Genomic DNA, 27,810 nt, shown 5'->3' with positions numbered 1-27,810 from the left:
ATGTTACCATCGACACACAAGGATCCACCGTGTTTTCCTAAAGAGGGCTTGCAGCAGCTACTGTTCTACTTGTCCCTTCGGGACGAAGTGACCGCGGCCACGCCTCATCTTTACGCTGAACTCACAGACGCGAAGGGTGCAGAGCAAAAGAAGGAAGAACGGAATAAAAAAGGGCTAGACACGATCTTGAATGGAGGACGACCGAAGCCGTCTTGTTTGTGTTTGCCAGAGGGCACGTGTCGTGGCTTTTCTAATATATACGCGGTTCCGCATGGTGCTCACGCGCCGGAACCACGTGGTTTACCGTTGTCCGCCCGTTTGAGCAGGTCAGCTGCTGTCCGGCTGACTGGCAATGAAGCCTCCTGGTGGTCCATAGAACCGCGTCTGTGTGTTCTGGTATGTGCGAGTTCGTGTGTGATTCAGCGTGACACGGCTGTCTTCATTCAGATAAGTGCGTATAAATTACTTCACTTGAAAAAGCCCAATCGAAGCTTCCGCTTCTGTGTATACGAACAAGAACAAGATGTATTGTCTTTGTACTTGTCAGCAGGGGCGTAGCCAGATATATTTTGGAGGGGGGAAGGGGAGGGAATACAAGAAGGATTAGTCTAGGTTGGTGCGTGTTTGTGTTCGTGTGTACGTGCAGATGCCTAATTCATAACTGTATAGCGCAAGGAATCACACAGATGGCGACAGATCAAGACGGGACATCTCCTTCCGTTTGAGTGGTTCATCGCGCTACCGTTATGAATTATGGACCACCGGCTAGCCCATCGATTTGTGCTTATGATATACACGAAGAAATGAAAAAATCATGGAGAAATCTGAGCTCCTCACCCCCCGTTCCACCTTAGCTATTCTAGTGTCGGGGGAATGTCTATGCTACGTCACATAGCATCTTCAGTCGACAGGAAATCATACGTGAAGGTTAGGTCCATCAGTATATTTTACTGTCTTGGCGTATAACAATGTGCTGAGGGAGTGAAATATGAGCGACGGAACTGAGGAATACAATTATGTATCACGGGGAAATATGGGACGTAGGTTTGCTTACCCGCACGGATATTATTTCTCGCCAATCATTCACGAACTCTTGCTCACTTCAGGCTATAGTTATGCTTCTGGTTTCTTCTTTTGCCGATAGTTATACACCAGAACTATACCTTCTCTATCCCAGATCACCACCGTCACAAAATAATCTGCCCTAGCAGGCAGAAGCATTTACCATATTTACTTATATTATATTTCATAAAGAAGTAGGTTGTAATACAAGCCTTGAGGGAAATCAATAATAAAACAAAATGGTGTAGTGAAAAGGTTTTTTACTTGTAAAGGAAATAGAAGAGAGTAAAAGAGCACGGTTTTGATCGTGTGCGCCAAACGACAGGTTTTGGACATGTTCGTGGACTACGGCGTGAAAAAGGCACTCGTTATGACTGCAAGTAGAAGGTAGTAGTTGAATAACAGGTCTGTTTATTGTGCGCATACGTTCAGAAGTAAACAAATTCATTTTAGCGGTGTTAATATCTAGGTAGGTCACTGGTGCTTGAAGAAAAGTGTTGAAAACTACGAGGTATACCTAAAAGAGCACAAGAGGATGTGTCCTCATTAGAACGCCTAGGAGGCAACATATAAAACGAACCACTTTATAGCGAGTTTGTCAAGTTGTCGAGAGTTATGCCAAGGAAAGCTAAGAGCGCGTGGCACGGGTCAGATCTCAGTACCTGAAATGAAAATACTTTGAGGATATAAGACTTTAAAAACCCAAATGCAGGCCAGACCTGATTCCAAACATGTTTCTAGCGAAAGCGTGACCAATAAATAGTTGAATCATGCAAGGTTAAGCTGTATGAATTCAGCCTGATAGGTCTAACACCATCCACAAACTGTCATTTAGAAGACAACATGGCCCCAGACGGTACGTCCAGACACAGAAACGCATACAAGACCTACAAAATAAGGTAAGAAGAAAGTGCTAAAGCCTTCCATATTTATGGTGGAGATTTAGTGACGAGTGCTTCGAGTGTCCCACACAAAATAAGTAGTAACTTACACTTCAATTGCACTTTGACTTGGGCAAATCGGTACATACTCGGATAGGTTTAGCGCGATTTTGACGCAGACAAAGAGACAAACGGACCGCAGACGAGAACACAGTTGAACGAAGAACAGAGTTGGAAGTCAGCCCTCATCTGTGTTCGTTGTGTCTCCTGTCTTCCTCAAAATCGCGCTAAACCTGTCTGATTACACTTAAACCTTTGCTCATGAATCACTGCATAGTCGACGCTTAAAATGAATCGATGTTGACACACCTCCAGTGTTTTGAAATGCGGGAAAGTGACATCAGCGTTTTCCCGACACTTCAAGGAAGTTTCTGAAGAGGGGGAAAAAGTATCAAATGGCGCGTGGTTATTCGTTCCGGAACGCCTCGAAGAAAGTCGTACATCTTAATTCGCATGGATGTGAAATCGCGAGATCGCGACCTTCGCGTGCATCGAAAACGTTCTAGCTGCGTTTTTCATTCACACCCACGATTCGTCGCGACAACAATGACGTCACGGTTGGCCGCACATTTTTTTCTTTTCGCTTCGAAAAGCCCCTCTGGCTTGGCACGATGTTATTCGACCTTGTCTACATTTCTATATCGCTATACACAGAAACAACATTTTCTATTCCTCGTGCCGTCTCCGAGACGCGACAACGTACCTTTTAGCTGCAGCTGGTGGGCCAGCCCTCCCCAGCCCTCATACGCTACTAACGTTGAGCCGTCAAGTGACGATTTGCTTTTCTCTCGACCTTTGACCTGTTTGCGTTACTTATCTACCTGCGAGTGTTTTTCTCTTTCAGTGCCACATGCCGGTCGTGTCGTGTCGCATTGAATAGTCAAGTCGTCGTAAACGTTGCCGTCCACTGGTTATCTACTTCTGTGCCTTGCTTTTGTTCGGTGCGACATGTTAGTCGTGTGAAGTTGTATCGAGTAGTCAACTCGTCGTAGAAACTGGTGTTTTTTGTGCATCTACTTGTGCGTGTGTGTGTTTTTTTTTCGGTGCGACATGCCAGTCTCGACAAGTCCTATCGAATAGTGAAACCATCATAGACACTGGTGCCCACAGCATCGACGACAATGGTGTCACCGGCCGAGGCTGTATCTCGTCTCATCCCGAGCCTCCTGCTGGGAACTGTAAGAACGGCACTGGACTTCCCCTCCGAGTTGGCAAACTTCTACACCGGAAATGATCCGGACCAATGCACCGGAATCGTAAGTACCGAAGCACATCGTGGTATCGACTTTGTTGGACTACTAGAGGTCAACTATCATGGGCCTCAGGGTGGCTCTAGGCAGGTAACGGTCTCTTTAACGCGCTAAAGGTCACTGTTTTTACTAGGTTGTTTGTGGTTAACGCGCTAGATAAATGACTTCGGAGGCTCTGAATTGATCTGGAACTGAGCTCAGCATGATCTCGCCGTCGCCCCTAGTTGGAGACACGCAAGTGCGGCCGAGCCTCAAGGGCTCATTTGGCCCAGCTCTTAAGCAACCCACACGTCCCGTGTTAGAGATCACGCGACTTGCTGCACACTCTGACCTCATATCCACGTGGTCAGAGTGGGCTAATCATGGTGCTACTGCCTTGATGCGCGCTGTCTTACTGCACATCAAAGATGAAGAACACATCTGAAGAACACGTGGTCCGCTTGGCCTCGGAGGCATGTCACAGTGTAGAACTGTGAAGGATGCGGTGGCAAAAGTGTTCACTTTAGGAGAAGTAGGAGCACACAACCCGCGACAGTGGTTCCTCTTCATGACAACGTTGCTACTGGCAGTGGTCACAGTCATTTAGCGCAGCTTTCACCAGACATTCTAAGCGGGGGACACAACAAATAATAATAATTTGGGAGGGTTTATGCCCTGAAACCAGTGGTTATGGTTGTCGGGCGCTTTCCCGAAGGTTGTGGATTTGATCTTAGCCGCAGCTGTCGTATCTCAATTGAAGCGAAATGCTGGAAGCCCAAGTACTGTCCAATGTTATAACACGTTAAAAAACACCCTATGATCAAAATTTCTGGAGACCATCATCACGCGTGCTCTCCAATCATATAGCGGTTTTGGCACGTCATTCTTGAACTCTGCCTCTTAATAAGAAAAACACTGTTCCGTTAACAGCGGCGATTGTGTGATTGATATGTGGGGTTTAACGTCCCAAAACCACCATATGATTATGAGAGACGCCGTAGTGGAGGGCTCCGGGAATTTCGACCACCTGGGGTTCTTTAACATGCACCCAAATCTGAACACACGGGCCTACAACATTTCCGCCTCCATCGGAAATGCAGCCGCCGCAGCCGGGATTTGATTCCGCAACCTGCGGGTCAGCATCCGAGTATCTAGCCACTAGACCACCGCGGTGGGGCAAGAGCGGCGATTTCACTGGAGTTTGGTTCAGGGTGTTCTATTGAAACAAGCTCTGGAAAAACGGGAGCGCTGTTTACGTTCATTTTCCTATCTCACAGAACCTGATATTGCTGAAGTAAGATAATACAATTGGAGAAAATCGGATAAATGATCGCATGTCACGGGAATATATGGAATGAAAGTACGCACGAGGGCACGTCCCGGAACTTCAGTCTGCAACTTTCGAGCACACGTTCCCCTGAGCCGAAGAAGACTCAGTATCTTTCAAGCACACGTACGCGTGTGCTGAAGACTAAGTAGCGTTCGAGCTAACGTTTCTCGTTGCACACGAACGGACGTAAACGATCCGTTTTTGTTGCGAGCCTGGGCCACCTGATCGGCAATCTTGATGCATTCTTCGCCGTGGCGCAACCGTATGTTTCAACGTCTTTCCGGTAGCGACACCGGCGAAAACGTGCGGTCACTTACGCAAGTCGGCTACCCGAACGGAATCGCTGAAGCCTTCTTCGTGTCGCAGCATCGAGTTCGCCACGCGTACGACGCCGTGTTCCGTTCTGTTTGCCCCGGAAGGGACTCCCGTTGGTGAACGACGCGGAGTCGAGAAAGTGTGTCGCTTGCTGTCCCTGAAGTCATCGCGCGCGCAATGGTGGATGTGTTACGGAAACAGAAACGCCTTTTTTTATATATATCTGAGACACGTGAATGCGCCTTGATTGCGTGTGTGCATGAAGGGACACGTCTCGCTTCGTGTGAGTGTAGGTTAGCTTCTGAGCGTATGTTGGAGCATTTCTTCGAGTTCAGCTGGTGAGAGAAGCAGATAGATAGATAGATAGATAGATAGATAGATAGATAGATAGATAGATAGATAGATAGATAGATAGATAGATAGATAGATAGATAGACAGACAGACAGACAGACAGACAGACAGACAGACAGACAGACAGACAGACAGACAGACAGACAGACAGACAGACAGACAGACAGACAGATAGATAGATAGATAGATAGATAGATAGATAGATAGATAGATAGATAGATAGATAGATAGATAGATAGATAGATAGATAGACAGATAGATAGATAGATAGATAGATAGATAGATAGATAGATAGATAGATAGACAGACAGACAGACAGACAGACAGACAGACAGATAGATAGATAGATAGATAGATAGATAGATAGATAGATAGATAGATAGATAGATAGATAGATAGATAGATAGATAGATAGATAGATAGATAGATAGATAGATAGATAGATAGATAGATAGATAGAAACACGAAAGCCCGGGAGGTCAAGCAGACGGTTCACAATGTTAAAGCGGAAATTCGCTTCACGCAACACAATGCAAGCTCTTGTAATGCGCTGCTTGTGTTCTTTGTCCAGTACCAAATTTGCGCTCAGCTGTTCAGCGTTATCAACCAACTAAACCAGCAACAAACTCTTTTAAGGTCTACAAGACATGCTTACGGATGTAAACCAGCTCGAGGGAAACATGTATATCTCAAGTCGTTATGTGACTTTGGCTCCAAGGAGCCAAAAGTTAAAGCTGTGTTATTTAATGGTGGTTTTACAATAAAAGCTTCAGAAAAAAGCAACAGTGCTCTTATCTAATCGTTAGGTACAGTTCTGGTGTGATTCAATGCCAATGATACTGACTGCTTCTTGTAGCAAGGGCATCAATATGCTGGTTTTAACAGGATGCATGCGGGATTCTCAAGTGGATAGCGATAGATAGTCACGGGAATATAAGATACGATCAAAATATATCTATCAGGTGAATAATACGAAGATTTTCCGGTAATCTCTTTCAGCGATTCGGTATAACGATGTTGCGGGTGGGAGTGGAACCAAACCAACACTGGCTCATTGAACAACCACATTTACAGAGTTAGCCATCTGCCCTGCTGAAGGGGCTACACGCACCAGTACGCATTTCAAATATTTTTTCTAGCAAATTATATATGCCGATATAACGTCGCTATGATTTTGTGCGTAGAGAGAATGGGTACAAGAATGGGTAGAGAGAACGTACAAGACGGCCCTAATTTCGAAACATCAGGAAGTTGGCCATAAATTTACGGGTGATATGAAGTCAATTGGACGGGAGCAGATGCGATCTAGGCCAACGCATCTGTGAGCCACCTCCGTAGAGCCATTGTCTGCATTCGTTTCTTCAGCCACGCAGAGGGTGAAACCGGAAATAATGGGCCTTTAGCTGCCCTTATGCTGTTCTGCGCAGAACACTTAGTACCTCGTAGCTGATACAATTGCTCTAGGAATAATGAAGAGATTAGAAGCACGTGTCTGTCTTATTGCGTAGTTGCTGAAAATATCGTCCGTATATGGCACGCAGCCATAAGTTCTGGACAACAGTGGATCATTGAGCGTGTTGTGGGATTCGGAGTGAGTGTGTGAGGAAAACATGTATTGAAACAAAAGAAGTGCGCGTTTTAAGAAAAGACGGGGTTATATATATGCAACAATAAACACAGCTCTACGCCGGAAGTTTGCCAAGGCAGCGTTTTTATGGCGGAACATAGTAACACATCAAAGAAAACACCCTGAGGCAGAGACTGGCGAGAACAATCACTCCATGCTATATTTTTGCTCGGTCTATGGTTTCGAAAACTGCAATAATGGCCTATTACGTCATTGAGAAACAGTCAGAAAGATGTAAACGAAATATAGATGGTTGGGCCCAATTGTGGCCTGCAGCATAAATAAATAAATAAATAAATAAATAAATAAATAAATAAATAAATAGCACCTTGTCGCCAGTAGGTTTCCTTCGCATTGTAATTGAAATTAGGATAATTAAAATACGATCGGGTAATAAAAAAATGTACGTATGAAATATACGCACGTACTTTCGCGTTTGGCGTTTATATTCTAAAGAATGCAAAGAATTCATTTGGTTACGGCTCGATCGCGGTGGCTACATAGCGCAGCTATGCTGAGGACAGTGGCGTATAGCCAAGAGAACGTACGCGGGGCCCATCGTGCCCCGCCCCTCCTGAACACTTTTTTTTTGCGATGGAATACGGAGCGAAAACGGCTCAAGTTGATGCCCCCACCCGGAAACTGAAAAGGTGCCTCCCATGCCCCTGGCTGGAACGATGCATGCTCTGGGTTTGTATCCGGAAAAAAAGTCAGCTGTATTGTGATGGTGGTGGCATGCAACAAACATTTGTGTACCACGTATTAGGTGCCCTATCCTTATGTATGGTCAAAGAGAATATAATTATTTACACCTATTTAAAGTAATAAGACGTTAGTGGACATTTTATAGCAGCCTGAAGAGCCGAGAAAGCCAGGACAATACAATACCATATTTTGAACGCAATCAAACCATTGATTGATTGATTGATTGATTGATTGATTGATTGATTTGTGGGGTTTAACGTCCCAAAACCACCATATGATTATGAGAGACGCCGTAGTGTAGGGCTCCGGAAATTTCCACCCTCGGGGGTCTTTAACGTGCACCCAAATCTGAGTACACGGGCCTACATTTCCGCCTCCATCGGAAATGCAGCCGCCACAGCCGGGATTTGATCCCGCGACCTGCGGGTCGCAAGCAAATCATGTGATTGACTTGTGACACATATGCAAAACAATTTATTAAACTATTAAAACGTACTCACTACTGCTTTCGTTAATGCGAGAGAGAGAGAGAGAGAGATAGGTATATTTACAGAAAGGCAGAGAGGTCGGCCTGAGCGATAGCTAAAGTAGCACATACGCCAATGGCGATATAACGCCACGTTCTCGATGCGGAAAAGAAGGCAATGAATTCCCCGTGACACGCAGTTGAGTTTACGGAGACCTAGCAGCGCTAAAATATGCAAAAATAAAGCATTCCTGTTTCATTTACCGGTAGGCGTCGCAAAGAAGCCCAACAAGTTAACACGTCGGCTCACCATATATAAGGAAAACACTGTACGTTCCTGGTACGACCAATTTCTCAAAGTGACTTCCCAAGACCTTGACTTGGAAAGGAGACTGACAGCATGCACCACACCTCGCGGAGCTCTTTTTTTTTCTTCGGAATGACTCATACGTTATACGGTGGACTGATATTTCCTCAATAAAAATACGACGCTCTTCATAACGCAGTCGATGTTTGTGGAATAACATCGTGGTATTTTCCGCCTTCATCCCTGAGTTCGTGTCGGTAGGATGCTCTGGCACTCTATGCATGAAGCAAGAACTAAACAAAGCTTTGTAAACAGGAAATTGGTACAGTTGTATAACAGCGTTTTCAGGGCTTTAGTGCGCAAACCAGTGCATCTTACTAATTACTTGTACATGAAAGCAGTGCTCAATCTACAAACAAAGATGAAGTCAACAAATGCAGTTAAGAGGGAGACTTATATTCAGAGCAAATAGCTACAATAAAATTGCAAGTTGACGTAAACGAACATGGTGCCACCTGTCCTATGAATAAAAAGAGTGCAATATGTCAGGAGATAAAAGGTAAAATGTCAAAGGCGAGTATGGGCTGGTTGCTCTTTTATATGCTCACTATACAAACAGGAATCCTTGAAATTTACATTGCAGTATATTTATATGTTTTAGACAGCGAGAAGGCTCACCAGTACTATATTTCCACGTGTAGCTGTAGCCATGACTAGTGTAAGCAGGTGGACAAATTATTATGGCGACAGATAGAGTCAAGACACCTGAAAAGATAACATTCCGCGAAGACTGATAACTGAGGTGCTTGCTGAGATAAAAAAAACAGACATAAAAATGTGACCACACACACAAAAAAAGTCGTAACGGCCAAATATTGAAAGTTAAGAACTTGACAGCATTGCAATATGTGATCGCAATTTCTTGAAGTTTATGTCCCTCTCTTTTCACTCCAAGGTGGCTTTTGTCACAAGGTGGCTTTCTTACAACTGGTTATCAGCGCTATTCGTTTCCTTATCAAAATAAAACTAGCTAAACAACTCATGTACGTTACTGAAACATTTAACATAGCCCGAAACATTTTGTTATTGTCAAATAAAAGAGGGGGAGGTTTGAAGACAAACACACCGCTTATTTGGGCGATCAATTAGAGTGCACTCAGAAACGGCTTAGATAGACGTCACGCAATAAAATTAGAAAAAAAGTCAAGTGTAAGATGAGTTCAGTTGGCGTGGGCCCTCATCGCGCAGTAAACAGGTGGACATTGAGCGCAATGGTGGTGATGATGACGACTGCGCGCCGTAAATATGAAATGGTGAACTCAACATGCATCGGATGATGATGGTAATGCCGACCTCTCGGTATTTCTAAAATGCAGGAACAACTGATTCGAAGCAAGGGATACCCTTTCGAGCGCCACAATGCGATCACGAGTGACGGTTACATCATCGAGATGCACCGGATACCCCACGGCAGGGAAGATTGCAAAGAACCGTGCCACAGACAACCCATCTTTCTCATGAGCGGCCTGCTCGGAGACTCGTCAAATTTCGTGCTGGACTTCCCGAAGCAATCAATCGGTAAGATGAACGATCACGTTTGTTAATGAGTGAATGAATGAGTCAGTGACATCTGGATGACTTACCTTAAGTAGCTTCTTAAATAGCTTCGAGGTTCAAGCGATATTTACGGGTTCATGTAGCTGACAGGAAATGCTTCGGGCCCTGTAGCACACAAGTTTGTTACTGAAACCCAGTGCCACCTGTCCGATGTTTACGTATAACTCACATAATAAGGAAGCACACCCACGCGAACACACTGACAAAACAATGCGGGATGTCACACACGTTTTGTGTTTGGTTACCGATTAAAAATGCTACATTCATTCAGCCATATTGTTGAGGCTATGTCTTGCGAACCCTAGACGTAGCTATTTGTAGGTAGTAAAAAACACGACTATATGCTACGCTCATAGCTTGCTTTCGGCCATTTCGCTAGCTCCACATATACCAAATTTGGTATCACGTGGCATGAATGGACGACGAAGGTAATGTACGGCGTAATTTTTACGGCATAACTTACTTCTGCGTCGTAACGTTGTGCTGATCTTAAAGTGACATATCAACCTTCCTCATTCGTGCTTCACATACGATCGATTCCCACTGTATGTGGAATCTGCCATTGTTTTTTAACATCCTGAAGACACTTCACCCCGTTTTTATATGGGTAAGACTGCGGGCTGTTCCAAAGCCCGAAGAAAAAAAAAATGATGCCCAGCTTACACTTTTATAGGAGACCCAATCTCAAATTGGGGCGGCCAAGCTACGCGTTACTGGGAATAGACGCTGCCAGTGAAGGCGGTTGGTATGGTATGGTATGGAGTCCAGGACTGATGCTAGCTGCTGGCGGCCGAGAGGCCAAGCCCTTCTGCCGCCACAAGGCGGTTGGTGTGTAGCCGGATTTTTCAGCGGTGACGGCAAGGACATCTTTGTGCATGCGCTCCTCATATGGCCCGAAGCACTGCTAGTCAGCAATGTTACACTGTGACGCAACACAGTAGCAATGCGAGAGCCCTGCGCATGCGCGGAAGCGGGGGCAGCAGTGTCGTAGTGAAAGAACGCTCCCTGGATATTCCAGTTACGATAAGTGCAGTGGCGCCACTCGACATTGCTTGGGAAGCTTGTACTTATTGCATGTTAAATTTGCAGGTTACGTGTTGGCTGACAACAAGTACGACGTATGGATGGGAAACGTACGCGGTAACACGTACGGCAAGCGTCACAGGAAGTACAACAAGCGCTCGAAAAGATTCTGGAATTTTTCGTACGTCATTTTGCTTTTCTTTTCGTTCATCCATTATGCTTTTTTTTATTTTGGCTTCTCATTCTTCCAACTGAGAATTACTCTTTACACAAACATTCCGGGTTATTAGAAATGCTATATTTTCAAATAATGGTGCGGCTTTTTTCCTTCCCGCACTTTTATCTTTCGCGCACTACTTCAGGCACATTCGAATGGCAATAAACGTCCCTTCTCGCTGCGGTTCGTTAGCGATTGTTAGTTTCGAATTTCGTTATATTCGTACAGTCGGGAGTGCAGGTGCGCTATTATTTTTGAATTACTGGTGTCATTCACATACTGCTAGGTTACTATCAACTTTATACACTACTCACTAAAATAATTTCTTAACGTTATTAACTCCTGGCTTCATTTTTATTTTCTGCAAATAAATGAGAGCTCTGCCTAATGAATGGCCTGCTGTGTGGGTATTGTACTCAGAAGAAGAAAATTTAACAATAGAATAATAGACGTAAATACATAGAAAAAACAATGACCTAATTCGGCTTAAAAAGAAGATTATTATAGCTTCAAAAACATAGGACAAATTGTACAAACATAGGTCACTCTAAGGGGTAGCAATTACATGCCTTGTGGAAAGTTCTACAACATTTTGGTCTTCATTCACACCAAAGTATCCTAAAAAAGCCACTTTTCTGTAAAATTTTTCATATTCAGACCGCATGGTACGGTCATGACAATAAATGTCAAGTGACATGCCATTGTGCCAATACCATTGTCATATCAAAACATCCTTTTCAGGACACAACAAAAGGAACTAAATGTTTATAAAGTACTCATTTTAAAACCTTTCCCGCGGCTTCACGCTCCAAGTCGGTACGTGCGAAATAAGGAAAACTGAGAGGTAAAAAAAATCACAGCTTTGCCACAAAGCAAGCAATGATAGCGATAACAACCATTTAAAAGGTCACGCGCAGAATGAAAAGCAGGTCGAAACGTGCCCCACGTTTCTCAAGCACAAATGATGCACGAAACGTACTCACAGGTACAGATGCACACGAATAAGAACCTCAGTTGTTACTTCGCTGTGTCCGAAAAGCGTGCGCTTTTCGCAAACGGAGACTGCCATGATTGCAGTGACCTTTGTGCGCCCGGTAACAACAACAGAATTGTTCTAGGTAAAGCCTGAGGCCAGCCAAGACGTACGATTCTCCCCTCCTCGCCACCGCGAGATAAGGGCGCGCGAGGGAGCGTTGTTCCCCTTCTCTAAGTGGAGTAATGCACGCGAGGGAGATTAGAGCAGGCACCACCGCGTGATGTTGCGACGCGCGCTCATTGCGCCATCTTGCTGGTAATGCTGAAAGCACAATTCCTCCTGGGATGCCCGTCGGCAGCTGTAGGTGGTAGATATAAATAGCTTGCCGTTTTGAACGCTGTAGGACGTGCTCCTCGGTGGCGCAGTGGTTAACGCCTCACATTCACGATTCAGAGGACCCAAGTACGATTTCGCACGCCGTAGTCTTCTTCTGAGTTTTTTCTTGCATTATCATATATACATACTTACGTATACGTATACGGTGAGTGACGGTGACGCCGACACTGACGACAAAATTCAGCCGAGAGTGTCCATAAATTGCTATTGGAATAAAATATACTGTCAAAGTGAACTACATGGAAGAGTCTCTTATATATGGCCTCATCAGTCATGGTTTGTAGACTTGTACACGTCAAGATCGATGGCTCGTCACGCACTAGGTGTTTCTTCAAATATGGCTCTAAACTTAATGTGCACCCGGACAGCTAGTGACTATTCAACTTCATTATGCTGCATATTGCTTCAGAGAACCACTTTGCGGGACACACTACCATGCTCGACGATTGTTCGACGTGCCGCGCTCCACGACCGACGTCAAGACTTCTTTTTCCTCGAAACGAGTAGAACAACGAAAAAAATATTTCTTAACTGAGTGCGCTAAAAAAATGAAAGTACATAGGGCAGACACCTGGACACAGCGTAGAGTAACAACTGAAACTTCATTCGAGAAAACAGACATATATATGTGACTACGAGAACATGTGCGATGAAAGAACATGATTAGATGAGCAGACGGATCGTATTAATGATGTGCTTCCAGAAAAGCTACCTCAGCAGGAAGTAACATGACTGAGGGCTTTTTTTTCATTTGCGGTTACTTTCGCTGAAGTAGCTTTTCTGGAAACGCATCATTATTACAATCTGTGTGCTCATCTAATCATTTTCTTTCACCGCACATGTTCTCGCAACCACATATATGTTTTCTCGAATGAAATTCAAGTTGATAGTGTGCGCTGTGACCAGGTGTCTTCCTTTTGTACTTCAATTTTTTTTTGCACATTCCGTTAGGATGAATTACCGACCCGCCCAGCAGTCCGTGCTTGTAAAAAAAACTGTGCATGAATTTCGAGCCTAATACTTTATTTTTTTATGCAAATATAGAAGCTGACTGATTGCATGATAGTTAGATATGATTCACAAGTTAACTAACTTTAATTACTGAATCTTGCTCAAAACATGGTATTATGTCTCTTTCTTGTAATGAAACACTGAGTGCTTTGCAATCACGTCATGCGAGTTTGACGCCTCTCCAGACAATGCATCAGAGTTCGAGGCTTAAAGGGCAGAAAACAGGCACTTTGTATTACGTGCAAGTCAACTTTACATATTTTCATACTATTTTTAAATTGTACTTTAACTGCCTCAACAAAACTTTATGAATTTATTTGCTGCTTGAAATTATACGATAACTGGCACAGGTTCCACGAACATGCAAAATACGACCTCCCAGCCCAGATTGAATACATCCTAGAGAAGACTGGCCGAAAGGATCTGCTGTATTTGGGAATTTCTCAAGGCACGCTACTGTTCTTCACCATGATGTCTGAGAGGCCGCAGTACAACGAAAAAGTGAGAACACGCGAAGTCGTTTCCTTTGAAAGTATCTCTGCCTTCTTCATCTACTGAGGAGTTCTGGAAACTCGTAACGTGTTTAGTGTGCACCATTAAATGCGCAGTATTGCACTGTTTAGTGTGCCCTATTGTGCACCATTGAGTGTGGATGCGGGAACAACCTTCAAAGCTTGTCGAGTTCGAATAAAAAGAAAGCTTTCAGCTCCATGACAACTACAGGCGTAATAATTATTTCACAAATCAAGATTTCACAAAATGCGAAATGTAAGCACCTAATTACGTCCAAGAACAGATCCCAAGTCCAGGATTCTTTTGTGCTTTGGAGGAAGCTAGAAGGAAGTGAATACACTTCTGAACGTGCATGGAAACAGTTTCATAGGTTTCTCGGAGGTTGCTACAATTCAGGCTTGATGAAGTCACCACTTTGCGTAATAAAGAGAAACTTGACGGAGGTTTAAACAGCGAACCACACAGAAAAAAAGAATGGAAACGTACAAAAGAACACAGTGTCATTCAAAAGCGTTTGATGAGTATGAAAAAAATATTGCCACTTGTAGGCCTGGCATATTGCGTCTGTGCATATTTTGCATATTTTTGGTCTTATTTGTGAGCAATTTATGTATGTCTTAGCAGTTTTAGGCTCAACAGACGCCATGAGAGATATACGCTTCATTATCAATGCAATCAGTAGTTGTTATATTCACGTAATATAACGATTTACCGGTGGTTACGACGCAGGTAAAGGTGTTCGCAGGGCTGGCTCCCTTCAACAAGGTGTCCCACATGAACATCGACTCCCTAGCAATGCTGATGCCTTTCGCTGAGAAAACGTTGGTGAGTATGCACTTCATTTAGAGTTCGCATTTCATTGTCAACATGCCTCATTGTAATATCTCTAACTTTTAAGTACTTTTCTTATGACACAGTAAAAATAAGAAGTTCCAAATTGCGCCCGTCAATATAATTAGAAACGAATGTCGGAGGCCACGTTTTCCTTTGCTTGCAGGCACCGGTAGTGCACAGTCACCATAATCTTCAAACAATACTTGTTTAAAATGGCGTAACTGAAGTTAATTTGGATAATTTTTTCTGGCAAACCAAACTATAACATTCGTAAATGTTACACTGAAGAACCCAGTAGAACTAGGCAACGTTGCAATGAAATCAAAGCGATAACATTCGCAGGACTCGCACTAAATCCTTAAAAAAAAGAAAACTGGTTTCTGATGTTTGAACATAAGCTTTTGTAGAGATATGCGACACAATAACTTTATGTATATTTAACACTACACTGTTGAAACCTCTGTAAAGGATCCCTCGGCACGGGTATTTCCCTAGTGCAGTGGTTATCACGTGCGCCTCACACGCGCAAGGTCCCCGCTTTGATCCCGGGGGCGGAGACAGCTTTTAGATGTGAAGCAGCTCTCTGACAACTTTCTGTGGCAATGAAGGGAAGGCTATGGAGGCACAGTGGGCATGTGCCACCGCTGTAAAACATGGCGCCACGAATGCGTCCGAGTTTTCCGCGTGATGATAATAAAAAAGAACAATATTTTCTACTGGATGCTATTTATAAAGAGATGCTGCACGCACCGTGGTGATAATAATATTTGTTGTTGCTTTCTGAAGAAACGTTTATGTTTTTTCGCACTTCTGAAAGTTTCGCAGGTTTTACGCGCACCTAAGAGTCAAAATGGCGTCTTCGTCTTTAGATGAGCGCGCGTCGCCCTACAGCTATTCCGTCGACTCGCCGAAAGAGCTTGCGTCTAATTTTACTCACAAATGGTTGTGGTTGTGTAAGCAGACGCATAAAATTGTGTTCACTGAGATTACTTGAACACGGCCGTCATTTGTAACGTGAGCCAGACCGGACTATACTTCGCGGAGGAGTCAGGAGCAGTAGCTCCGCCCCCGTATCTTCCCTTTCATTGCCACAGAAACTTGTCCCCGAGTATAGCTGGTGCAATGGTGTCCCTCCGTCCGCACTGCGCTCCCCTGGCCGCAGGTGTTGGGATGGTGCTAAGTAGGTCACGCCTTCCCTCGCAGTGCGTGCGCGTTGACGTCACTCTCTCCCTAGCCTGTCACCGCTCGCCGCGTGTGACACCCGCAAGACTGTCTCTCCCCTCTCCTTCTCTCACCTCGCAAAGGCCGTCTGCTAGTAAAAACTGACTGCTCGTGCTCTGCACAAACGTTCATTGGTCACCCCGTATATGTAGGCACTGGATGGCGCGTTCGGAATTCAGACAAGGGCGTCTTTACTTAGCTTTCGCTTCATGAGCACCAGCATCAACGTCGCCACCAGTGTAAGCATTAGTGCCCGCTGCTTCGCATCTACACACGGTTTCTTTTAGCGGGAGATGGTACAACTTTTTTATTTTCGCTAAGTTTATTTTTTAGTTATTGCAAAGACAGCGTACCCTTGCAGAAAAAGAGCAAAAAAGGAAGCAAAAACAATAATTACAAGATCGCAAATGCATGGGAGAAGCACACGATAAAAAACTATAACTGTTGTTGGGAATAAAGACGCGCAGCTACATTAACTACACATACTTTTGAGATATACCAACCACCGGAGGTTCATCGATTGCTCTACACTGGAGGGTCGAGACAACCGGAACGTGAGCAAATAATGCAGAGAGGTGTACTTTAGCATACTTGAATTGACGATATCGAGGTTGGAGTGCAGACTAGACGCCACTTCGATAAAATACAAGGCATGTTTGTGTGAATGCTTGCTGTCTCACATTTTAGGTTTCACAAAACACTTATTTAAAAAGAAATTGGTCGCTGTGCGCAGTTGAGGAAGCGCATAAAATGGTCTTACTGACATTTTGTTTCTCGTATTAGGACAAAATCTTAAATAAGTGCTTTACCAGGTGCTTTAACTCTAAATTTAAGGTGCTTCATCCAGCATTGTAAGAGACTGCCTTCGTTAGCACGAATGCTGCGAAAAATCGTCATCCCGGGTTGACGGCACACCATGACATCACTAAGGCGTCACAGATTGCTAGAATCAGTGACGTAATCATGATGCCACTATGACGTTAGACTGATCTCGAAGGCACTGCGAAAGCACGTGAGGTGAAAGAAGATTACATTGTATTCAATTGCGGAGGAAGGGCGAAACCACGTTGGCTCAAGGAAGCTTTTGCAGTGCCAGTACAATTGAGTGACAGAAAAGAAATAATTGAATTTGGTCTACGAGTTGCGTTACGGAAGCGTATAAGCAACCGTGTGCATTTACTTTGTGGAACTATAAAATATTATAGTAGTCATAGCTTCTGTTGCAGCAGGACTTATTAAGAATACCGCCATTTAATAATAAAGACCGTATCATAGGCATAGATGAATCGACTACGCAAAAGCCAAACTTACTTTGTAATTTGGTGCATGCTCCATAGGTTACTTTCCTTTTACTCTATATGGCATCACTGCTCACAGTGAACGAGAACTTCTTACCGTGTTATCGACCGTATTACCACTTTGTACAGCCGTCAGCAACGCGTGGCTTTAGCTCGCTTAGACTGAGGCCAGCGTCACCAAGCGTAGAAAATGATATGCTTGCTGCAGTTACCGATAGATGAAGCGCGGGTCAGTTTCACTGGTTAATTTTTGTTTTCAGTATGCCTGACCGGCGGGTCAAATGCATTTATCCGGCATTCCGTTTTCGCCACGTTTCGCTCGTGACTACGTTATCTCGCGCGCCCATGGCGTTCATTGTCGTAGTTATCTCGACAATGAACCATTGCGTGCGACATCTTACGCACATTTCGAGTTCAAATTCGCGGCAGCTGCTCAAAAGAAGAGAGAGAGAATAAAATGAGGGAAAGGCAGGGAGGTTAACCGGAAAATAGAGCATCCGGTTTGCTACCCTGCACTAGGGGAAGGGGGAATGGGGAAGAAAGATTGGAAAGAAAGCGAAGAGGGAAATAGACGCGCGCGAAGAAAAAAAAAAGGGGGGGGGGGAGCTGGGGTGCTACGGTCTATACAATAGGCCGCTGCCACGCAAAAAGTTCAGTAGGGCCTTCACTGATTTTCTGTGAGCACACAAATCATGTCGTCTTTCCAGCACTGATTGTTCACACAAATGTCTGTCGTCAAGGCGAGCTAACGCAGCAGCTAGTTGCCGTCAAAAGAAAACACATGTATAAGAAGCAGAGCAATCACACTTTTTTTTTTTTTGCGTTTGTAAAAGTTTCACAATAAAAAAATCTGAAATAAGGGGGCGTTGTTCATGTTCTGATTTATTAATTTTCAGGCTGCGTGAATTGAACTGTTCTCGCGATTGAGAATGTGCCTTCCTGTTCGGTTGATGGTATGCAGAAAAGGTGGTCTTGCAACACAATGTTTGTGCGTGCTTCGAGCAAGAAAGACGCGTGGATACAACGCAAACAAAGCAGTTTTCATGCGGAGGTATTGCATAAAAGATTTAATTGCCATCTTATCAAATTTGATACTGACTTCTTACGAAAAAGGAAAAAAAAATACTGACCATAAGTAGAATACACCAGACAGGAGATGTGTGAATACGCACATAAAATAACTCGTTGCTTCGTCGAAAGTTCCGTTGACCTGAACTACGGCGACCCTCATAATGAAATCGTGGTTCTTGGACACTAAACTCCAGATATTATTACACACACGAATCTTGCAGTCCAAGACCACATCTTTCGTGCAGCGTGAACCGAGCAGGAAGGCAAGCTCTGAGTTGCAAGAACAATTCAATGCCCGCTGTCTGGAATTTAATGAATCACAACATGAACGACGCTGCCGCATTTCGGATTTATTTATGGTGCAACCTTTACAAACTCTTAAATAACCCCAGGTGTTTGAAATTTCCGGAGCCCTCCACAACGGCGTCTTTCATAATCATATGTTGGTTTTAGGACATTAAACCCCACGAATCAATCAACCTTTACAAATGCCATGAACGTGTGTTCGCTCTGTCTTTTGTACACGTGATTTCTTTTGAGCAGCAGCCGCGAATGGAAATTCGAAATGTGCGCAAGCTGCCGCACGCAATGGTTCATTGTCGAGATAAGTATACGACAACATACGCTGTGGGGGAGCGCGATAACGTAGCCACGAGCAAAACGCGGTGAAAACGGGATGCCTAGTGAGTGCATTCAACCCGCCGGTCAGGCAGACCAGAAACAGAAATTTCCTAGTAAAATCGACGCTCGCTCCATCTATTGTTAACAGCAGCAAGCATATTGTCACGTGCGTCCCGCGAAAGTGATAGCCTATGCCAGCAGAGCTCTCTCTCGCACGGAAGAGAACTACTCGACTACCGAGAAAGAGTGCCTCGCCGTGGTTTGGGCGGTTCTCAAATTTCGACCGTATCTGTACGGCCGCTCATTCAAGGTCGTCAGTGATCACCACTCGCTTTGCTGGCTCACTAACTTGAAAGACCCATCCGGCCGTTTAGCACGCTGGAGCCTTCGGCTTCAGGAGTTTGATATGACCATTATTTATAAATCAGGGAAGAAGCACACCGACGCAGACTGTCTCTCGCGGTCACCCGTTGAGCCTGCCGCTATTAATGACGAGTATATGGACGCCGCATTCTTGGGAGTCATCAACGCGGCCACTATCTCACAAGAGCAGCGCCGTGACCCTGACCTGCTTTCGCTTATCGATTTCTTAGAAGGACGACGGGAAGACGTGCCGCGAATTTTTGCGAGAGGAGTGCCATCTTTTTGTTTAAGGAACAACGTCCTATACAAGAAAAACTTCTCCCACCGGCAGCCCATACTTGCTCGTCGTCCCTGCATCACTGCGAAAAGAAATCCTGGAAGCCTGCCATGATGAAGTCACCTCTGGTCATCTCGGTTACACTCGAACATTGTCCCGTCTGCAAAACAGTTACTACTGGCCTAACCTACCTGCTGCTGTGAAACATCACGTCCAAACATGTGCCGACTGTGAAAGACGCAAAGCACCACCCGGTAGGCCGGCAGGCTTATTACATTCCGTTCAAGTACCATTAAAGCCATTCGCCCAAATCGGAATGGATTTCCTGGGCCCATTCCCAACTTATACCACAGGGAACAGATGGATCATTGTCGCTACTGATTACTTGTCTCGCTACGCAGAAACTAAAGCCATGCCGAGGGCCACAGCAGCAGAAGCGGCTCATTTCTTCATAGAAAACGTCGTCCTTCGGCATGGTGCTCCAACAGTTCTCATCACGGATAGAGGAACTGCGTTCGTGGCAGAACTTTTGGAGTCGGTTCTCAGGCTCAGTGGTACAGCTCACCGGAGAACAACGGCGTACCACCCACAAACAAACGGACTAACAGAGCGGCTTAATAAGACCCTCGCAGACATGCTCTGCATGTATGTCGACACAGAACACAAGAACTGGGACGAAATCTTGCCTTATGTGACCTTCGCCTATAATACTGCCCGACAGGAAACTACCGGAATGACGCCGTTTAGTTTAATACACGGGCGCGAAGTCACTACAACGTTGGACGCTATGCTGCCGCACGAGTGTGACGACACTCACGCTGACGCCGAAGAATTTGGTCAGCGTGCCGAAGCCCGACAGCTAGCCCGCGTGCGTATTTGTCACCAGCAACACAAAGATGCGAAACGGTACGACCTACGACATAAATTGGTAACCTACAAACCGGGCGACAAGGTATGGGTCTGGATCCCAATACGTAGACGCGGACTTTCAGAAAAGCTATTACGACGATACTTTGGCCCATATCGAGTCACCCGACGATTGAACGACATCAACTACGAAGTTATTCCCGACGGCAATTGCAGTTCCAGTCGCCGAAACTGCTCACCCGAAATCGTGCATGTCATCCGGATGAAACCCTACTTGTCCAGCTAACTCTCGTTTGTCCTGTGCGTGCCGGTGCATATGTGCGTTTTTATAAGTAGAGTGCCTTGGCGGCGCATCGGGACGATGCCATTTGTGGTGGGAGGCAAATGTCACGTGCGTCCCGCGAAAAAGACGAAGGCGACAGCGCATACGCGCATCTGCACGCTTTTATGCAGAACGCAACAACGAGAAAGATGAGGAACTCTCTCTCACGCGGTTAACAAAAAGACCGACCCGCTGCTGTTTTCTCAGCGTCTTCGAGTACGACCTCTCTCTTGACGTCGCGACAATATCATTTTCAACGCTTGGCGTCGCTGACCTCAGTCCAAGCGAAGGGGTAGACACAGTATGCAGTGCGTGTGGAGAGGAAGAAGAAACTGCCGAACACTTGATAATGTTCTGTAAAGGGCTTCACCCTATAGTTCAGGATGATGGCGCAGAGTTTTTCAAAGCACTGGGGTTTAGGGACCGGGAGGGCAAAATAGACTTTAAGCGGGTAGACTTAACTAGAATGAGGTTATCTGATTGGTGGCTAAAGTCAAGGCACGAGTGAAAATTAAACTCTTCACTGCAAAGTACGAATCCTCAAACTCACTTTTTAAGGAAAAATAAATAAATATAGTTTTTGGTTCATTAGGTATTACGGCTTGGTGGCGCTAGCCACCGCCCGATCTAAAGGGTTCAGCCATATCCATCCATCCATCCAGCGAGCCGAGGCCACGCGTCGGCGCGTTCGAGTTTAGAGGTGCTGGCGGCTGTACAAAAAAAAAAAAAAAACGTGAATGGCTTGACTCCCAAGTTTATTCTGTCCTCTGCTTTCTTGTTTACACACAGCGCATGGCGTACACCCTTGGAACGTACGAAATCATGCCCCAGGGTTTCCCCTTGCTGCCACTGGCTCGAAGGTTCTGCGCCTTGCCAACGAGAGCCATATGTTCCTTACTCGGAGATGAGTTTGGCAACCTCGGCAGCAAGTACATGAACATGGTACGCGAATACGTTATGCTTTGTTTGTTACTCTTCCTAACGAGACAATATCACAGGAAAGGAGCTTGCGTTAATGTATGGTGCATCTTCCTGTCTGACACCATTTCTGCAATATTCTGTAGGGCGATATTATTTGAATCTTAATTTTACAGAACTATTTGCATTGCGTGATTATTGTTGCAGTTCACATAAGCATTCTATTTTCTTACACCGAGTTAATGTTGCTTGCTAGAATGGTTACTTATCAAGCTACGTTTTGTTTTGCTTTGTTATCCAAATTTCTCGTTCACTCATTTTTGCTAATCTCGTGCCCATGTGTACAATTCTCAACTGCTTTTTGTATGAGCCCGAGGAAAGGCCTATAGTATAATTAAATAAAACATTAATAATAAAGGATGTGTTCCTTCAAGAACAATCTCTGTTGAAGTAGATGTCTGCGTATATTAACACATCGATCATATTCCTGTGTGATAGCTTATATTTTATTTGATCAATTCATACTTCTTTGCAGCAACTACAGGACAAGTAGTTTGGTTTTATATTATCGCTGCTTTCATACATGGTCTACAGAAGCAGGCTTGCGCGATTTGCTTTACTGTCGAAACATTTTAGCGTACATTCAGGCTGTTATTTTGACTGTGGATAACTTGTGGTAAGCGTAGAAGAGGGCCAGCTGTTGCGGACATTTTGACTTTCACCCCAATAAACGACTCGCTCAGTGATTAGATGATTCCGTAGTACGAGCATATACATAGGTGATCTGAACGCAGACGTGTTGTACATCGCACTCAGATGTCTTCTTTGCATAATGGGCCAAAAATAGGCTGCCCCTGATAATCAGTATAACGCTGAAAACAAAACTCAACGTTTTACAGGTACTGGTCAACAGCTGTAACTCTAATAATTAATGCTAATCTTCCTTTAAAATATATATAAAAGAATTTTGCGATCAGCAGTTTGTGATGTTTCATGACAGCTGTGTTTAAAGTGTGGGTGCAGTGGCTTGTCTGTAACATCCTTCAGTAAAGTACTGTAAGTTGAACTATTCTGTATAGCGCGAGCGTTTTTCTAGTGTTAACGTTGCTGTGGACGCGTGGACATTGTTAATCTCGTGTGAACGTTGCTCTTGTGAATAGACATTCTTTTCCAGCGTGAATTTTACATCACTTTTTTTTTGCGATTGGTAACTTCATGACGCAATGACGCCTCTCATAAACATATGGTGGTTTTGGGACGTCAAACCCGACATACTAATCAACTTCATGACGTAAACTATCAACGTAAGAGAAGAGGATTAGCTGGAGCCTTACCCATAGGCACCAACCTCTCCTTAGACAAAGTTAATAAGAAATAAATGAAACCCACATTGTCGAGGCAGCTCTGTGTGCAGGCGTGGTACTTCAGCATTATAGACGAGCACTAGTGTTCTATATAGTTCTGTGACCAAAGCGGAGCTCCTTAATCCATTTCAGTCACGTGTTCCTGTCTACCTATGCCATGTGCCCGCGGGGAGTTCACTAAAGAACATCGTACACTATTCCCAGGTATGTTTAAGAAGTATACAGAAGTATTACATTCAGTTGCTTTCCCTAGCAAAGCTTTTTTAGAACTTGCTTAGTCTACTGTATGCCATGTCGTAGCCAACCTGATAGGGCGATTGTGAATAGCAAGATGTGCTAGCAATCGCGAATCTCATTCAGTTAATGTTTAGGTGGCCTAAAAACACGAAAAAAATACTAGCGAGAGTGAGAGTGTTATGAACAATTTATCTAGGTGGGCACAATCTGATTTATGTTAGCAGGAGATGGAGGTGAAATGGCGTATGACGCATTCGTTGGATTTCTTTTTGCGACCGATCACTACGGATGGCGCAAGCGAGCACAAACACTAGGCGCGCGGGCCGTTTTCTGTCTTTTTCGTGAGCAACTTCATTACATCTAGCATTAGTAGAACCAGAGTAATTCAATTCAAGGTATGGAATGACTTTGGTACTGCGTGAAAGAAGTTTTTTTTTCGGGAAGTATATCGAAAATGCGCCAGTAATTTTTAACGGCTCTCGACAAAAAACTAAGGCAGTAGATGACGCTGCTAAAGTGATATGAATATTAGCACACAATGATAAAGAAGAACAACATTATTTGAAACTTTATCAAGCAGTCATCAATGGAATCTTTTATTAAATTATAAAAAAATGCGTAGAACACAGCAAACCTTGAATTCACAAATATATTAAGTTTAAGTGCTCTACGTTTCTGACCGGATGATCGCCTTAGGTAAAGAAGATGCGCAACACCAATTTAAAAGGTGGCATTGTTTGTAGAGATTTAATTCTTTGTCATTGTGGTGGCTCAAAATTCTGAAAAAAATTGAAGCTAGAAATCAGTCGACAGGCAGAAGAAAATGGTGCAGAGTGGACAAGTAAAAGCTAAGGGAAGTAAAATACCACCCTGGTATCTTGTTTAATGATAAGAGATGCCAAGACTTCAATTTAGACTGGCTTTCTCACTCGTATAACAAAGCTGCCATCAGAAGCTTATTTCAGGTTGGCATTATTGGTGTCGCGTCTCTAAGAAAAGGTTGCTCTAGATTAACTGTAGTAAAACCGGTATGAACACGAGTTGCACCATCTCCTTTCTTGGACAGCCTACAGCAAAAAACACACATGAAATAAAACACCTACACTTTTTTTTCTAAAATAAACCTTCAGTTGTAGACAAGTGATCTCTTTGTGTTTTCTCTCATATGTTCTTTAGTACACTACCCCAGAAAAAATGGACAGTAAACTGAATTACGCTCTTATTCAACTAATTCACTACAGCATCATGTTTTGTAAACTGAGTATTATATCAACACTTGTTCACTTTTGTGGGGTGGTGAATGTATGCCAAAAAGGTCACAAATTCAAGTGCCTTGAAATTTGTTGAACATGGACCGTGAATGGAGCCTAAGTTCCTCACAGTGATTCCTTGGAGATGATGTCCTCAGTGACTGCCCATGTTCTACAATTTCTCATCACTTCGGATGTCGACCTTCTCTCTTGCTTGTCAAGTTTGCACATTACATGTGTAATTCATGTTCAAATGCACTTTTGTTTCAAGAATTCTTCTCTATTTGTCATTGCTTAAAACATGCAGCTTGTGAAGTCAAAGAAACCGACCAAGTTTGACTACGGTCCGGTTGATAACAAGATCTATTATGGCCAGGTAAGCATTAAAGAAGAGTGCTTCAACATATTTGTATTGTGAGAGTCATGTGTCCGAGCTAACAAGAACAATGTTTTGCAAGAAAGCTGCATACGAGACATGTAGTTAGGCCATCTAATTTTTTTTTTTCATATGGAGGTCGTCCACACGCTTGTACACGAACTGGAGGGCAAGATGTCATAATCCTGCGCGTTATGTGGCGTTTGTGGTTGTAAGTTTGCTCCCAATGACGTCGTCTGCAAATATCTGAGGGCGAAACGCAAGGATATCCAACGTATTAAGGAGCCTTCCCTTGTGAGGGGGCTCACTATCAGAATACAGTTTTGGTTCATGAAAGCCCACTGGCTTTCTTTTCGGCATGTTGTGTTGTGTATTCAGCTATATGTGTTTAACTGAATTGCTAGAAAAGTGCAATCGATAGATGAATAAAACTTGCATAACAGCACAAGTGAGAAAACTTACATTTCGTAAGTATTAGTGGGCTGATTTGATGTTGATTATTCAGATGGACCTGGGGCCCTCAGGCTATGTTTGACGGTGATCTTTGGAGATCATAAGACGCGTAGTTCGGCATCTAGGCTTGAACTTCAGCACCGTTTTCCAGGTTTTACGTTAGGAAGGAAAATAGGATTAGATGACATGTCCTCCTTTAGGTATCACATTACGTTATGCCAGCTCCTTAGGGAGCATACGGAATAAGTTTACTATGCCGGGGATATACGTATGCACACATGGGCAGGTTTAAGCAGGAGATGGTTTGTAGTCGCCTCCACGTGACCTTTTATACCCAGAACGACAAGCTCTTCTTTCTGTTCTGAAACTTAACGCCCAGCAGTGTACACAGGACTTCTCTTATCTTTCTGTAAGCTGACGTAATAAAACGTCCTGCAGAAGTATGAATGACTGATTGGCTTTCATTGCAATGTCATCAAAAAAAAAAGAAATGGGCATGGCCAGGGCGGGCTGAGGGACGGCGAGATAACTAAGAGTAACAGAATGAAATTTAAAAGAAGTCAGCTGTACGAGGGGGAGGCGGAAATTCATGTGGGTGGAGGGGATAAGTAAAATAACAAAGATAACGCAGAGGCAGCAAGCACAGGACTGGGTTATTTGGCCTGCAGTTCATTGCCCTGCAGAGGTTGCAGTCAGGATGATGATGACGACGACGATGATGATGATGATGACAATGTCATGTGTGCGTTATGCAGGAGGAACCTCCAGAATACAAGATAAGCAACGTGATGACCGACGTGGGACTCTTCTGGAGTCGCGGTGATCAGATCATAACACCTGCCAATGTCCGCGAGCTCATTAAGGACCTGGCACCACGGGTCAAGAAGAACTATTTCATCGATGACCCCTACTACACACACGTACACTTTGTCATGGCGCTGAACAACCCGGCAAAACTGTACAAAGATTTGCTCCAGTTTCTGGATGAATACGCTACGTCGTCGTAGGACGGCGGCTGGTTATAGGTTCTATGCACAATGCCATACGCCATAAGCCGTTTGTACAGTGCCCATACGGCAAGAACAGAATTCTGCCGCTATTACCACAAGATTTGGAGCATTGAAAATTCGGACGCAGTGTTCTTCGAGCGTTCTGATTACCATTTGGGGCTCAAGGTACTTCCCTCCAATGAAAAAAAAATTGTAGCATCTAATGCCAAGGGTGGATGCATTGCACATAGAAAAATGACAGACCCATGTGATAGCGTCATAAGGTTTCAAGCAATGCACATTCATAGGCAGTGATCCTGGCGAGCTCCAGTGCTCGTTTGTCCCTTGCAGGCAAAGGAAAGCGACAAAGTCAGTTTTATTAGAGTAAAGACCCGACAATCTTGTGCCTTCTATTGAACGTGCTTCATGTGCACCTGTTACTTTTATACACGCAAGTTAATTATATTTTGTATATTTTCCTCTGTTATTCATGTCAAAGTGTTTTTTTAGGGGCGAAGCTCCTTGTGGCGTGGCTTGTGCGTCCTCGTTGTGGGTGACTGCCCCTCGTTCATTCTTGAACTGGCCAAAGAGGGCGGTGCTTGTACTATACGCTGAAAAATGTCAATAGTGCGACACTAGAGGGCATTATTTGTAGGAAAGGATTGACGTCACACGTACGCAAAGAAAAAGAGATGATCGCGCGACTGCGATCGCGTGTTCTTCGGCGGTGCCGTAGACCAGGGGGCACTCTATAGTACAATAAAAGTGCCGTTTTCGCGCGCGCGTGCATTCAGAGGCTTGGCGATGGAAGATGGATAAGGCTGCTGAGCGGCGTGCGCGCAGGGCAGCGGCGGCTCGCGCTCGAAGAAGGGACCCCGACGTGCGATCGCGCGAGGCAGAAACGCGCCGCGAAGCTGCGCGGCGGCACCTCGAGGACTTTGCAGTACGACAGCAGGAGGCCGAAGTGGCGTGGCAGGGGCGTGCGGACCCGGCTTCGCCCCACTCTTTATATTCGCCCCGTGGATATGCTGTATTTGATTATTTTCACTCTTGTTTGCATACTGTGTAATGAGTAGCCTAATTATTTTTTATAGTTTACATGATTTCACTGGTTTCGCTCCTGCTGTCAGATATATGTCTGGTATAAAGGCCTTGTCAGGAGACATACGAGTTTATTTTTGCTTTATCTAGTGAATATACTGCACATTGTGAATAATGTATATATGTCCGAAATAAGCGGAATTAAATTGAATTGAATCGAA

The 27,810-nt window shown here is 44.4% G+C and overlaps 1 protein-coding gene across 1 annotated transcript; it reads left to right on the top strand.

Moving 5' to 3' along the window:
* Positions 1 to 313: 313 nt before the first annotated feature.
* LOC119164254 (gastric triacylglycerol lipase-like) lies at positions 314 to 27,810 on the top strand. The gene is made up of 10 exons (XM_037416402.2): positions 314 to 451; positions 3,114 to 3,259; positions 9,711 to 9,912; positions 11,041 to 11,155; positions 13,925 to 14,075; positions 14,817 to 14,912; positions 21,751 to 21,903; positions 23,376 to 23,447; positions 25,038 to 25,106; positions 26,315 to 27,810. The coding sequence occupies exons 2-10, from the start codon at positions 3,125 to 3,127 to the stop codon at positions 26,564 to 26,566; spliced, it is 1,245 nt and encodes a 414-aa protein (XP_037272299.2). The 5' UTR covers positions 314 to 451; positions 3,114 to 3,124; the 3' UTR covers positions 26,567 to 27,810.

Source organism: Rhipicephalus microplus, chromosome 8, assembly GCF_043290135.1.
Source record: "Rhipicephalus microplus isolate Deutch F79 chromosome 8, USDA_Rmic, whole genome shotgun sequence".
Lineage (NCBI taxonomy): Eukaryota > Metazoa > Arthropoda > Arachnida > Ixodida > Ixodidae > Rhipicephalus > Rhipicephalus microplus.
This window is presented reverse-complemented; position numbering and strand designations above follow the sequence as displayed.